The sequence below is a fragment of the Filicampus tigris genome, chromosome 5, assembly GCF_054856515.1.
Source record: "Filicampus tigris isolate MCC_2025a chromosome 5, RoL_Ftig_1.0, whole genome shotgun sequence".
Classification (NCBI taxonomy): Eukaryota; Metazoa; Chordata; class Actinopteri; order Syngnathiformes; family Syngnathidae; genus Filicampus; species Filicampus tigris.
The window spans coordinates 14,242,863-14,256,735 of NC_141221.1; the positions used below are offsets into that span (position 1 = coordinate 14,242,863).

Here is a 13,873-nt window from a genome sequence, read left to right on the forward strand (position 1 = left end):
AACATAACTTAACATTATATGGTCGATAAATCCTATGTGTTCATAATAACTATTACGGGTTCTTTATTTAATAAAATTTGTCCCCCCTGGCTGTCCGTACTGCGGCTTCCAGGAGCGCGAGCGGCCGTTTCTTGCTGACTTGTTTCCCCTCGGCGCCGCGCAGAGTCGCCTGATGTGGATGTAAACATGTCGGTGACAGGAGGTGGTCACAGAGGCTTTTATTTCAACACAGTCCTGTCACTGGCACGCTCTTTGGCCGCCCATCAGCCTGCACCGGTGGAAAAGGTGAGCCACGGCAACATGTTTCGGTATAATTGGCTGTGTAAACATGAGCAACAGGACAGAAAGAAAGAAGGTCCGCTTCCGCACTGGAGGCGACGTCAGCTTTTTTTTGATGGCTGGCTGACTTTTGACTTTTGACAGGTGTTTATTGTCTGAAATTCTCCTTTCATTCACTTTTCGCTTCTCTTCGCCGTGTGGATATAGAGATACTCACAGTTTAGTTTGGCGTTGCACTGCAGAGACGAAATAAATAGTCCGCGTTGGGAAGCACTGCAGTCAAACAGGTTTGAGGTACTATGTTACTGTAGCAACCTACATAGGCTATTTTGGCTACACTATTAACAAAAAAAAAAAAAAATGCAAAGTCAATTTAATGTTCGTGGTTGTGGTTTCTCACACTGCCTGTGTGACTATGCTGATTCGACTCACAAGGAAGGAAATACAACTCCATACCCATTACGGCTCAGTGAGGGCTGCATGATATTGGAAAAACGATATGCGATATGGGTGTTGAATATTGTACTGTCGATTATTATTGTGATATTTCTCATGTACCTAAAGAAATTACATCCCCTATTATCCAATGAAAGAAATACATTTTTTATGGAGCAAAATAAGAAGGCTCAATGTATTCTTATCAAATTAATTGTAATGATTTTTTAATTTTTTTTATATATATGTTTCTAAGTTGTTTAGTGTTAGTAATGCCCCTATTGGATTCTCCTATTGGATGCGTATGTTCGCATCTGATCTGCATCCGTTTGGCACACCTCCAAAAAATGGCACTAAAAGTATGTACCCTGTACTGAAATAGCGATGAGCTCATCCCAATTTGCTAACAAATGTACTTTGTGTGAAAGTAAATGTACCAAATTCTGACATCCAATGGAAGAGCATTTAAGTGATATGCCTGTTACTATACGTTGCTCTCATAGATAGATTAACAAAGAAATATCATTTGGAGTAAAGAAATGATACTTTTCCGACCAATTAAGGGAATTTGGGTACTTTCCCTCGACATCCCTGCTGATCTTTCTTTCACAGCACAGAGGTTGGGAGTAGCACGTTATACAGTATTACTGCAGGTGAAGTAAAATTCAATTAGTATTCAACAAAGTAAAACAAACTGTGCTGTGTTTGAGGTTTTTAAAAAGTCAAAAGTCCGGTAAATAACTTGACCAAGCGAAAAGAAGGTACTGCATACATACAGGTATCTACAAATTAAATTTAGGCTCCTCAATCGCCTGCGGTGTTGTGTTCCATTGGTATGATGCTTTACAAGTAAATACAGCCTGGCTAAACAATTTGGTTAATCATAAAATTAAAGCTCTTTTAATGGATGGCAGAAAAAAAAGACCAAGTCCCTGTAAAATCTGAGCAAGATTTGCTATGCATACATGCAGGGAGGACTATAATTTCCGCAACCCTGCACACTCAGAGTGCTCATTCTATTATTAATGTGTTAATAATCCATTTCTTTTTGCCGTTTTAGGTCCAGAAGCTACAATGTATGTGTCCATTGGAGTCGCGAGGCGTGTTCTCACTCGACGTGCGCCGCATCGACGCCGTCGTAGCGCTGGCTGTCTTTTTAGTGGAGTCTGGCTTACAGGTGGGCGCTGGCTTTAGTAGTAGTGTACCTTTACATCGTTACTGTACTTGTAACCACACTCGCACTGCACTCCTCCAATTTTATATCACCGAGATTATACCGTACCTTTAATCTCATTAAGACTATGATTAGACATGCATCAGACCGTCCATCAAAGCACTGAAACTCAGGCATCTTCCATCTTATTACCTAGAAATATATTGCCTTGAATAAATCTTATTTGTTACTGCGTTGCAATGTATTACATATTTATCACTTGTTGTTTTAGACAAAGTGCAGTTGTTTGCATTTGTGTGTAATTATTTGCCTTGCACCATTAGCACAAAGACACACTTGTTTCCTACTTGCTGAGCCTACTGAGAGGCCTCCCACGTGTCCAGTGGATCGAAGAAGGCTTGGGAAAGAACGGAAAGGGTAAGCACAATCCTCTTACAGGGGACCCGTTGTTGTTGGAACATTCCCCTTTTGCAAGCGTTTCATTTGGATTACGGTACCAGTCATCATCATTGTCGTATCGAGAGCCACCGGCCACATTGATTCTGTTGACATGCCCTCGCATTACAACAATGTTTATCTCCAATAGTGACAATTACAATGAGCAGTTGAGGCAAAATGGAGCCGATGCTGTTAATTCAGTCTCAATTCAGCTGTCTAAACAAGTACAACATGACGTCTGCTATGGAAGCTCCGATACACCCACGCAGACTTCTGCTATAGCAACTCCTCCGGGCAACATTCTGCTCATTGTACCGGATGAGAATTCAAGACATTGAGATTCACCCATTCCATTGAAACTGTACTTCCAAAAATGATTTGATAATTTATCACAAGACTGTTTGTGATAAGCATCCCCAGTTTGTGTACGTTGCTGCTGAAGGAAAGCATTCCGTTGTGCCATGATTGAAAAGTATGTTTTTTGTGCGTTGCCACCTGTTCTCCAGAGTTTCTCCCGGTTGCCGAAAACTTCAGCTTCTGTTTAGTGACTCTTTTAGCGGATGTGGCTCAGAGGGACGTAGACTACCGGCAAGAGGTGAGTCTACCTCTTGTGTTGGTTCACAGCGACATGTTTCCATTTGAATGATGCTGCAACACAACACAGCCGCTAAACTATGGGTACATTTTCTCTAACCGGAGTAAACCCCTGGCGTCGCTATACTATAAAAAGTATTGTTGGTCTCTTTCAGATTGAATCATACACTTGGCCATGTTTGTGTGATGCTTTTGGTCCATGCTTTGCAATAAACAAGTTACTCGGTTGTCTTGATGTTTTTTGCAGATACTGCACACCGTCATGGAAGTCATGCAGTCATTGCAGGAGATGTGCCAAACACCCGATAATCATGACAAAGGTAGTAACACCCAAACATGCTTCGTAGTGGCAAGTCAGTCTTTCAGAATCACTCAAAGTCTCTCTCTATCTGCAGTCTACCTGTGCAGGTACATCGTGCCCAGCTTGTTCGGCATGACGCGAGCTTTTGGCCGCTACAGCGTCACGGACGAAGCCCTGCTGTCCAAGTTGTTCCCCAAACACTCGCCTCGGACTCATTGCGTCGCCGAGGAAACAGAGGGCGTGCGGCGCCGATCCTTCAACGACTTCCGCTCCATCATTCCCAACTCCTTGCTGACAGTGTACCAGAGTGACACGTTGCGCCGTCGCACGGCAACCAACGCTGACTCCTCTGCACAGGTAACATAATTTTAGGAAAGGTTTTTTTTTTTCGTATTTAGGGGTTATTTGTCTGAGGTGTAAAACGGGTTCATTTTGCGTAGGTTTGTGCCGATGCAGGAGGCCACTCGCCGTGCTCTCCCACCACACCGGGCCCACATTACTTTGAAGGTAAAACAGTTGCCAACATGCGGCAACTGACAGTACAGTATTAGCTTCACGATATGTTTCATAATTGTGGTTCCAGTTTGCGGTGATGGAAAACGGCAAGCCATCACACTGAGAGCTCCTTGTGATAGTTTCATCTGTCATTTATATAAAGTAGGGATGTCGCAATATCGTGATATCGCGATATTAAAATTGCCACAATATATTGTTGTCGCCGTGTCACGATATTAATAGCAGCAAATCTGTTTCGAAGCCCAAGTTTTTTTTCCATGTGTGCAGTTCCAGCACCTTCTGGTGGTTAGTTTTATTAGTGCAGTTTAATTCGACGCCACCTATGTTTAAGACCCACTCTAATCGCCAATAGGATCCCATGACTGGCCTAGCTTATTTCTTTGTGAATGCTGTTATTATGTACAAAAACAATATATTGTTTTTAAAGAATATGAGCTCTTTTTTTAACAATATCATGAGCTTTTATACAGTATTGTGAGCTTTTTATGTATCGCCAACCTCCCCACAATATCGCGATATTATCGTGACATTTGTATATCGTGACCCTAATATAAAGAAACACTTTTTTTTTAAAAAAGCTCTCAGTATTAAGAAGTGCAAGCAGAGGATAGTGACCGAGCCCTGTCATGAATATCAAGTAATTCATTGAATGACTTTTAGATTTATTTATTTATTCTTTTTGGGAAAAGTAGTCAAGACGACCTTGATTAATCAATGACGTAATTGATATTTTTTTCTTCGCCGATGTCCTCCAGGTTCCTACCTCCCAGACAGCAGCATAGTGGATCCTGACTACTATTTTTCCACAGTCAGTTCCAGTTTTTCTGTGTCTCCTCTCTTCCTGGGAGCAGGAGAAAATGAGATTGAAGTGTCAGTCGATCTGCTCCGGCAGCTCCTCGGCATGGTTTGTGTCCACTGTAATGCCGATGCCGGCCTAACGCATTTAACGCAATCATCACAAGTCTTTTCCTCACGCTGTCCTTTGTCCTCATTCAGGTGAAGATATTTGTTTCAGAATCCTTTTTGAAAACCCTCGACGCAACCATGACCGAAGTGACCGGGGTAAATGGGATGTGCATTGTGTTGAGAAAAAAAAAAAAAGTCAAATGAGTGTCATATTATTCATCTAATGTGTCTTTGTCTCTCATGTTTGTCATAAAGTCTAATCCCGGAATCCACCTCTGCTACAAAACCTTCAGTGACCCTCTCTATGTGTGCGTGTTCAAAATGCTGAGGGACACCTTATACAACATGAATGGTAAATCACCCATGCTTATGAAAGTCATATTTATTCCTTCAGCCAGGGAAACATTTGAAACGACCTGACATTGTGACGTTTTTTTTGCAACGCAGCCTTACAACCGGGTTTCGTGCGGGAAGTCCACGACTTCGTCCTGGAACAATTTAGCAGCAGCCAATCGGAGCTGCAGCGGGTCCTTCATGACGCGGGGGGGTTGCCGGGGGAACAGAGCCCCCTCAAGCTTCGTTGCCAAGCCAACGCAGCCTGCGTGGACCTCATGGTGTGGGCCGTCAAAGATGAGCAAGGTAATCGATTTGTAGCCTGGATGGCGGCCGCAGCCCTGTGTTCCTGTGCCAGCTTGAGACGCCCGACCCCCCCCCCCGTGTTGTTTTAACAGGAGCTGAGAATCTGTGCAGCAAATTGACCGAGAAGCTACAGTCAAAAACCTCCAGTAAAGTCATCATCGCTCACATGCCCCTGCTCATCTGTTGCCTGCAGGTAACACATTGTAGAGCTGAAATAATAAATCAAAGGAAATTTCATTTGACGTTAGAAAACAAACCGTCTTCAACCCAGGGGCGGAGCCATGGGTGGGCCTGGGTGTGCACAGGCCCACCCAGAATGACAAACTGCCCACCCAGTTAGAGTCATGAAAAAATATATACTTTTATATTTTTAGTAAATTATTATTAAATTATTTTGGAATTTATTTTATTGAATATTAAGAATGGCAAAATTGTGGCTGTCTAAGATCTGAACTTCATATTATTCAGCTTGTCAGTTTGCTTGAATATACAATATGTCGGGACAGGAGGATTGTGCTCAGTGAGACAAATATTCAGGCCCACCCATTAGCCCCGTTCTGGTTCCGCCTCTTCTTCAACCACAACATTTTTGGAATGAATTTACAAATTCTGTCTTTACAAAGCTGATAAGTTTGGATAGACGCTGTCTGAGATGTATACAGTTGTGTTTTGAATACATTTGTATTCTCTGCGTCTTGTCTAGTATGTTAGCAATTCGGCGCATGGCATTGATGTTGATGGAGGCGCAACGTGCGTCGCTCCGCTAGCAGAATTTGCACCAGGAAATTGAGCATAATCAATCACAAATATTTTCAAAAAGTAGAGTTGAGTCCTGGCTCTCTAAATGAGATGCAAGTGTGCGATGCCTGGGTGTGCACACTCCTCTATATTGATGCTATTAATCTTGCATTATAATCCTTGTTGTTGCTGCGATTGTCAGGGCCTGGGGCGTCTTTGTGAGAGGTTTCCTGTGGTGGCTCACTCTGCTACAACATCTCTTCGCGACTTCCTGGTGGTTCCCTCACCTGTAATCATCAAACTCTACAAGTACCACAGCCAGTACAGCACAGGTACCAGAGCTCTAGCGTGCGCAGTCAATGTGGATTATTTTCAAAGTCCCTCTCCAGGTACAGTAAATTTGCACCCAGCTATGAACAAGTAGAGCACAGCAGCACACAGGGATTAGATAACAGTGTCATTTCCTGATCTGTGTCTCGTCCAGTATTGATTAGTACACAGTGTTCATTGGCCAGTGGCAAAAGATGCGTCACCCGCTGTGTTCTGCCACACAGTCAATCAGTCAACTCTTAACTTTGTAAAACAAACGTTTTGGGTGCATCTCTAATTCTCATGATGAAAAATAAAAGGGCGATTAACCCTGCAGGCAATGTTCCTAGTTACATTTTACCAACCCGAACTGCCGTAGAAGTGCAAAAAGAAGTTAAAGGCTGAATAGTGAAGCTTCAAAACCATAAATTGTGTTTTTAGTGTCAGAAATGAGAATTTGCGTGTGATGTAAACACGCTAGCGCAATGAAGTAGCGTCGCCGCAGTGTGTTCAATCATGCTCAATTCATTGTTAGTGTAGCACAAAAGGTGGAGGGAGTCGAAAGTCACACAGACACTGGCAAACTCCTACTCTGTCGGAGCGTATGCACTCTGCACAGACTCCATTTAATGAAATCAGCTTACAAGTGGCTAGCGCAACATAACATGTCATCCCTGCACCCCACTCTGCAGGCATGACCAATCAAACCATACTTCATCCAACTCTCACATTCATGCACGAGTTGGACTGAGCCGAAAACGACTCGGATGACGTCATAGAAGGGCGACTGTTGCTGTGTTACCGATTCTTGCGCGACCAAGTATAGAAAGGGAGCTAACCCAATAAATTAGACATCAAAATAACAACACAAATGATAGTGTAAAGCTCCTGCCCCGCAACCTGACCACGGATAAGCGGAAGAAGATGAATTGTTGATGTTAACGTATTGTCAATTTAGCCAACTGTTGTACTGAGCAGCCAGCACGTATATTTGCATCAATTTCCTACATTTCAGCAAATTACATTTATCATTGTTTTTATTTCTTTCTTTTTTTTAAATCAAGGCACTGGTGAAATCAGGATCAACGTAACCAATGAGCACTCTCAGTCCACAGTCAACATTCTGTCCAGCAGGAAAGACCAGCAATCCATGTACGAGCAGCTCCGAGATATTTCCATCGACAACATCTGCAGGTCCGGCGCAAAAAGCTGATCCAGCTTTGCCAAGGGAAAATTATCAAGAGAAAATTATCGTGAGGAGTAGTTACAAACATTGTTGTTTCTTCTTTGTCTGCCCAGATGTCTGAAAGCTGGCCTGACCATGGACAACGTGATCGTGGAGGCCTTTCTCGCTAGTCTGTCCAACCGCTTGTACATTTCACAGGAGAATGACAAGTGAGTCACAGATGTGCGTCATATGTGATGTTAGTGTGGAACACCAACAAAGAGTGAGCCCTTTTGAAATCCTTTGTCTCCCTGCCAGGGATGCTCACCTCATCCCAGATCACACCATTCGGACGCTGGGCCACATCGCCGTTGCGCTGAGAGACACGCCCAAAGTGATGGAGCACATCCTGCAGATCTTACAGCAGAAGTTCTGTCAACCTCCGTCCCAGCTGGACGTACTCATCATAGACCAGCTGGGCTGCATGGTCATTACGGGGAATGTGAGTCTGAATGGCCATCTGGCTTCCTCTACTGCTTTGATCTACTTAAAGGGAAATCAACCCAAACATATTTTTGTTAAGAAAATGTTCCCAGCAGGCCTTCTAGTTGAAACACGGCTTTCTGATTAATATTGTGTTTGTGGAATATGAATTAAGCAGCAAAATCCACTCCATTTAGCTATCTCAGGGGGCGGCCATTTTGTCACTTCTGTCGACTGAAATCACAACTGCTCATGGCTCAGGTAACGACCAATCACGGCTGACCTGTTTTCTGAAGCTGAGGCGTGATTGGTCGTTACGTGAGCCCTGACTTGTTGTGATGTCATTTTCAGTCGACACAAGTGACAAAATGGCCGCCGCCAGAGATGCCTAAAAACGAGTGGATTAACTCTTATTCCACAAATGTAATATTTATCAGAATGCCTTGTTTCAACTAGTGGGCTTGCATAGAACATATTCTTGAAAAAAATATGTTTGGGTTGACTAAAGTGTCAGTTTTTTTTTTTCTACCAACATTTGAAAGAAAGAAAAAAATAGAAAAACCACAAACATTGTGACTATATTCTTTTCATCCCACTGTGACATTCTGAACTTACTAAGCAAGATGTTGTGTTGAATATGGTTTCCATTTTTTTCTGTGCTGCAGCAATACATCTACCAGGAAGTTTGGAACCTATTCCAGCAAATCAGTGTGAAGGCCAGCTCAGTCGTCTACTCGGCTACTAAAGACGCCAGAGATCACGGCTATAGGTGAGTGTCAGCGCTGCTGGTAGTCAATGGAAAGCAAGGGTGCACTGGGCCAGTTCCAATACTATTAGTAGGGCCGCTCGATTATGAAAACAATATTAATCAGGATTAGTTTGGTGATAGTTGAAATCACAATTATGAAAATGATCATTTATAACCCTAGCCATAATAAGAAAATGTTTAAACGCCAAAAATATAAAGACAAATGAATGTAAGTACGTTTCATTTGGACAAAATTGATCAAATTAGTTATTATAAAATTAAAAAACAAGGTGCAAATGTATGATTTCCTTGTGCAAACAAACCTAGTGCGTTGGATAGAAATGAATATAAATAATGTTGTTTTTTTTTTTACAATTGTGCCAATTTTGTAATAGGGGTGTGTGATAATCGAAATTGTAATTCAATTTTGAATAATTGCACAGCCCTAGCTAATTAGGTTGCTCATCATCCATAAAATGTGTGGGTCATACTCGATTTGATTGTATTTCCTCTCAAGGCACTGCTCTCTGGCTGTGATCAATGCCTTGGCCAACATCGCTGCCAACCTGCAGGGGGAGCAGCTGGTGGATGAACTCATGGTGAACCTTTTAGAACTTTTTGTCCAGCTGGGCCTGGAAGGGAAGCGAGCCAGTGAGCGGGCGTCAGATAAGGGGCCAGCGCTCAAAGTATGTGTTTGGACACATCGACATGCATGCGCCTCATAACCTTTGCTATGAGAATACTCCCCCCCAAAAAAGGAAGATGATGTCCTGTCATCTCCTTACAGGCATCGAGTAGCGCTGGGAATCTCGGCGTTCTCATCCCGGTGATTGCTGTGGTGAGTTGGTTCGTCCGTTTTGACATAATAACAGTTGGTTGGTGAATTCGAGCTGTTAGTTAGCAAACGAGGCACTGGACAAATGTTGACCTAGTTATTTGCAGGGTAAACAACTGTTGATAATGTAACAAAATATAAATGTCTCTAATGGCGCAGTGCAGTTCTACCACTGCAAACTGCAAGCACAAAAATAACTTTCTCACAGTGTCAGTCAACTGAGCAAGCTTTTTATTTATTTATTTGTTTTTTATTGGCTCTGAATACATTTTACAGCTACCAAATCTTGATCTCGTCCCTCAAAGTTCCTAAAAGATACACTTTGCAAATGAGAAGTTGCTTATTGACCATACAGTATAATATGTTGTCCTTTTGATACAACTTTCAATCTCTGCTCTACTGTCGTGAACATTTGTGAAATATTTTATTATCTATGTACTTTTGTATTGAATTGTGTATCTCGATGGAGGAAATTTCTCCACAAAAATCATTGCATAAAAAAAAAAAAAAAAAAAAAATCGTTGACAGAGAACAACATGCCTCAACTCACCTCTCACCGGCAATCTGAATTTTCAGAAACACAACAAACAGACACTCCAAGCAAATTTCTCCCTGTTACATTCTCGTTTTGCACCAAAGAAAGTGTGTTCATTCACATCCGCCCCGCCCCTCGCCCCAGCATTGGCGTTGGATGGAATAATTTGAACGGCATTTTTCAAATTTAGTGCTGTGACGGGTTGGCCACTCGGCCCATGAACACAACGCAGTCCGTACGGTGCTCGTAGATGAGGAAGAGGAAAGGGTGGTCCACTACGAAGCGGATCTGGGAGGAGAGAGGCATGAAGCCCACCTGGGTCAGAGCAGCCGCCTCCGTTCCTTCCTCGTTCACGGTGATGGTTCCCTGGTGCTTCAGCTTCATGGGATGTCATAAAAAGCATGCGTCAGACAGAGCCGCTTCTCTCCTCTCTGACTTTACGATGAGTTCCGTCTACTCACCCAGTTCAAGGCAACCTTGTCCGAGGTCATTCCAGAGAAGTCTGCGCCATCCTGGAATAAGTCTGTGAGACCCATTTCCTTCAGATTCACAATCAGGTCATAGTTCTGCTCCAGTTTGAAGCGAGGTAGCACCACCTCACGGGTCCTGCGGGGAGTCCATAAATTAGCATCTCATGTCTCCGAGAGCTACAAAAATGTACAAACAATGTTTTTTATGTATTTTTTATTTTTTTATTTTTGGAATCTCCCATTCTACCAAGAAGTGCTACCACTAAGCACCGTGTCAACACATCTCAGATGTCTAAAGACTCACAGGACTTTGGCTTGAGCTCCCAGTCTAAATTTACTTAGCATGAAAAGAGTAAAACTGAACTTGAGAGAGGGAGAGGGGGACAGAGAGATCAGCTGAGTCTGTTTTCTATGTTTTGTTTTTAGGTTTTTGGACCACATTTTGCATAGGATTTTAGATCATATTGAGAATTCTGAGGTTCAACTGTACTTGATCAGGGAAATTCTCGAGTACAGTGCTTGGAAGTAAACTAGCCAACCCCAATTCCCAAGTCCAAGACTGAGCGACTGCTACTCACAATGTTGTACAAAATCTCATGTGTGGGTAGGCTGCTGCTCACCTGTTTGTCATGTTTTGGAGCCACTTGTTGACAACTGTGGGCGAGATCTCCTGCTCCAAGGTCCTCATACCCGTTATCTTCCTGGGCAAGGCAATCAGCATGCTGATGTGTCCTGTGTACGGGAGCTGGAAAGAGCAGCACAATGCTCCTCAAATCTGCTGTTGCGTGTCCCTCCAAAAAATGGAGGAAATCCAATCCGACTCACCTGTAAAATGTCACAATCCAGTTCGTGGTCGGCAGCCGCCAGGTAGTTCCCCTTGTTGGTCATCATCGGCACTCGTACGTTTGTCTTGTCGTTCACTCGAAAGTTGCGGTAGTGGGTCATCTCTTTGGGAAATTTCTGTTCCCATGTGCCTGGTATTACAAGAGATTGAACGCGGATGTAGCTGGTCATACCAAATGAACCGTTGTGCGTAGGGATGTAACGATTCACTCAAGCCCCGATTCGATTTTCAGTTGCCGATTTTCGATTCGATTTTTTAAAAATTGCTACCATGCTTGTCGCTGTCCACTAGTGTGGCTCTGCAGCTATCCGCAAACGCAATATGAAGTCATGTTTCAAAAAACGTTTCAATACATTATTTCCTAGATGAATTTAATCAACTCGATTTTCGATGAATCCGCGTGACTCGATTTTCGTTTAATCGTTACATCCCTAATTGTGCTGTGTTTGACTTGATTGAAGCACGCTTGAAAGGCCGCTTTCCACCCACCTTTAAAGTATAGATAGTTGAGCAGCATTAGCACCATATTTGGGTCGACGCTCTTGAGCGGCTCCCTGATGAGTCCCTTAGTGAGCTTTAGGATTCGATTGTTAGCCTTGTTCAAAAAGGCAGCGTCGCTAAAGTCCACCGACTGCGGCTCTGCGAAATAATACGCCTTGGTCTCCGTGCGGAAGGCATCTTTAACCGAGACGTTCTTCTTCACGTAGACGTCGTTCACGGAGCGTAGCGTGTAGCCATAGTTTCTCCGGAAGAGCCTGTGGGTCAACTTCCTGAAGAGCTTATGCACCGTGCTGTTGTCATAGTGACTGCTCGCATTGACAAATTCGGCGAATCCTAGAACTTTGTAGATCTGTTCTTGGATTCCGGCTCCGCCTCCTAGAGACATCATCCCCATGGCGATGGAGACGCCAGCAGGCGCCAGTAGAATGTTGTCACTCTGGTTGACATCGTTACGGAGACTTCGATAGAGGTTAAAGCCGAAGAGGGCGTTGGCGATGTTGAGGCGTTGGAGGCGCGAACGACCGTGGAAGAGCCGCAGGAGTCTGGCGCGCCGAATCTTTGGGTCGGACGGTTCGGCGAAGATGTCAATGTCCGGGGCGGGAGTGGCAATCTCGTCAATCTCATCCCCTTCGCTGAAAAACGCTCATCTCATCACACAGGCGCGCAAATCGCATTTCAAAATTTCACGCCCCAAGTGATACTCACATGTAGTCGTCACTGCCTGCAGACAGGATCTTATCGAAATCAATGTAATCTAGGTCCTCAAAGCCATCAAACACCAGGTCATTGGTGATGGTGTTTTCCTTGTGGAACTCCAAGGGGATGTCTTCCATATCCCCCGCCCCGTTGGCTTGGAAGCCTCTGGGCTCCGGGTTAGAGTGACTAAAGTGCGAACCGAGGTCTTTGATGGCGCCCAGTGCCGGACTGACCAGCAGGCAGGCCACGGAGACGACTGTCACTATCACCTGCATCTCGAAGGCTCCGCTTGGGGCAAAAGGACAATATAATCGAAAAAGTTGGCAAATGCACGCGATACCCCAATAACAAACAATTACAATATGTAACATCAATTCAAATTTGGTGCGACAAAACCCAAGTGAAGCAATTCAAACTTTAAGGCATGGCCATGTTTCTCCAGTGTCTTACCTTCTTTGCCGCGTGCTGCTTTGTGTTTGCGGGGCAGCAGCAGCAGCAGCAGCGGTGAATTGAATACAAAATTGAACTTTGACGTGGTCTCCTCCTGAACAAATAGACCAGATCAAACAGACCCCAAAGTCCTGTGACTGAATAACATTTCTCTTCATGCAGTTCAGCTTTTCTCGTCACAAGAGTGGATACTTCTTAACAACAAAACGTATACGAAACGAATTATCTAGTTTACGGATTGATCCTTTTTGATTATTGTTTTCCTTTTAGATAGCTTGTTGTCCAAATGGGGCCTTTCGTACTCTCCGTTTTTTCCATCTGAACTATGGACATTTCTCTAATTCACAGTTGACCAGACGACTGCCGCCAATCAAAGAGGCCAAGCCCCGCCTCCAGAAGCTGTTTCGAGACTTCTGGTTGTACTCGGTGGTCATGGGTTTTGCTGTGGAAGGATCAGGTTGGACCAACAGCAACGTTGCAACTTTGCGCGTGACTCACGAGACACATTTCAGTTAGTTTTGCCACGTTCAAGTCACTGAAAAGGGCGACTGTCGTGAGAAACGCATTTCACCACGGCAGACTTTACCACAACGATAAACAGGTTTTAAATGAAAGTCAATCAAAACTGAGCAAGAGTACATATTTGTTAACGCATTTTAGCGATTGTACACATCCGATCAGATTGAACAGCAGCTAATGCGTGGTTGACTGTTAGGAGATTTGAATATTTAACGAATTCACTGCCAGACATTTTTCAGATGGTCTTTTACCGTAACGTTTGAAAAAAATTGGAAAAAAAAATTATAAATAAAAAGTA

At 43.6% G+C, this 13,873-nt stretch overlaps 2 protein-coding genes across 4 annotated transcripts in view; one reads left to right on the forward strand and one right to left on the reverse strand.

Moving 5' to 3' along the window:
- Positions 1-94: 94 nt before the first annotated feature.
- pi4kab (phosphatidylinositol 4-kinase, catalytic, alpha b) overlaps positions 95-13,873 on the forward strand; it is a 32,627-nt gene continuing 18,848 nt past the window's right edge. For 2 of the 3 annotated variants that reach the window (XM_086029880.1, XM_086029881.1), the window contains exons 1-20: positions 100-285; positions 1,775-1,891; positions 2,212-2,305; positions 2,833-2,921; positions 3,168-3,240; positions 3,316-3,578; positions 3,662-3,728; positions 4,493-4,641; positions 4,734-4,799; positions 4,899-4,995; positions 5,091-5,282; positions 5,375-5,475; positions 6,223-6,352; positions 7,394-7,523; positions 7,629-7,724; positions 7,813-7,996; positions 8,643-8,746; positions 9,243-9,411; positions 9,513-9,563; positions 13,405-13,513. In XM_086029880.1, the coding sequence (XP_085886006.1) occupies positions 187-285; positions 1,775-1,891; positions 2,212-2,305; positions 2,833-2,921; positions 3,168-3,240; positions 3,316-3,578; positions 3,662-3,728; positions 4,493-4,641; positions 4,734-4,799; positions 4,899-4,995; positions 5,091-5,282; positions 5,375-5,475; positions 6,223-6,352; positions 7,394-7,523; positions 7,629-7,724; positions 7,813-7,996; positions 8,643-8,746; positions 9,243-9,411; positions 9,513-9,563; positions 13,405-13,513 (2,380 nt within the window). In that variant the 5' untranslated portion in view covers positions 100-186. Of the gene's footprint in view, positions 286-1,774; positions 1,892-2,211; positions 2,306-2,832; positions 2,922-3,167; positions 3,241-3,315; positions 3,579-3,661; positions 3,729-4,492; positions 4,642-4,733; positions 4,800-4,898; positions 4,996-5,090; positions 5,283-5,374; positions 5,476-6,222; positions 6,353-7,393; positions 7,524-7,628; positions 7,725-7,812; positions 7,997-8,642; positions 8,747-9,242; positions 9,412-9,512; positions 9,564-13,404; positions 13,514-13,873 lie in introns of all 3 variants that reach the window. The other variant, XM_086029882.1, reaches the window with a different exon arrangement.
- serpind1 (serpin peptidase inhibitor, clade D (heparin cofactor), member 1) lies at positions 9,769-13,419 on the reverse strand. The gene is made up of 7 exons (XM_086029883.1): positions 13,057-13,419; positions 12,616-12,894; positions 11,899-12,542; positions 11,391-11,539; positions 11,186-11,310; positions 10,557-10,701; positions 9,769-10,473 (listed from the first exon to the last, which is right to left on the reverse strand). The coding sequence occupies exons 1-7, from the start codon at positions 13,212-13,214 to the stop codon at positions 10,282-10,284; spliced, it is 1,692 nt and encodes a 563-aa protein (XP_085886009.1). The 5' UTR covers positions 13,215-13,419; the 3' UTR covers positions 9,769-10,281.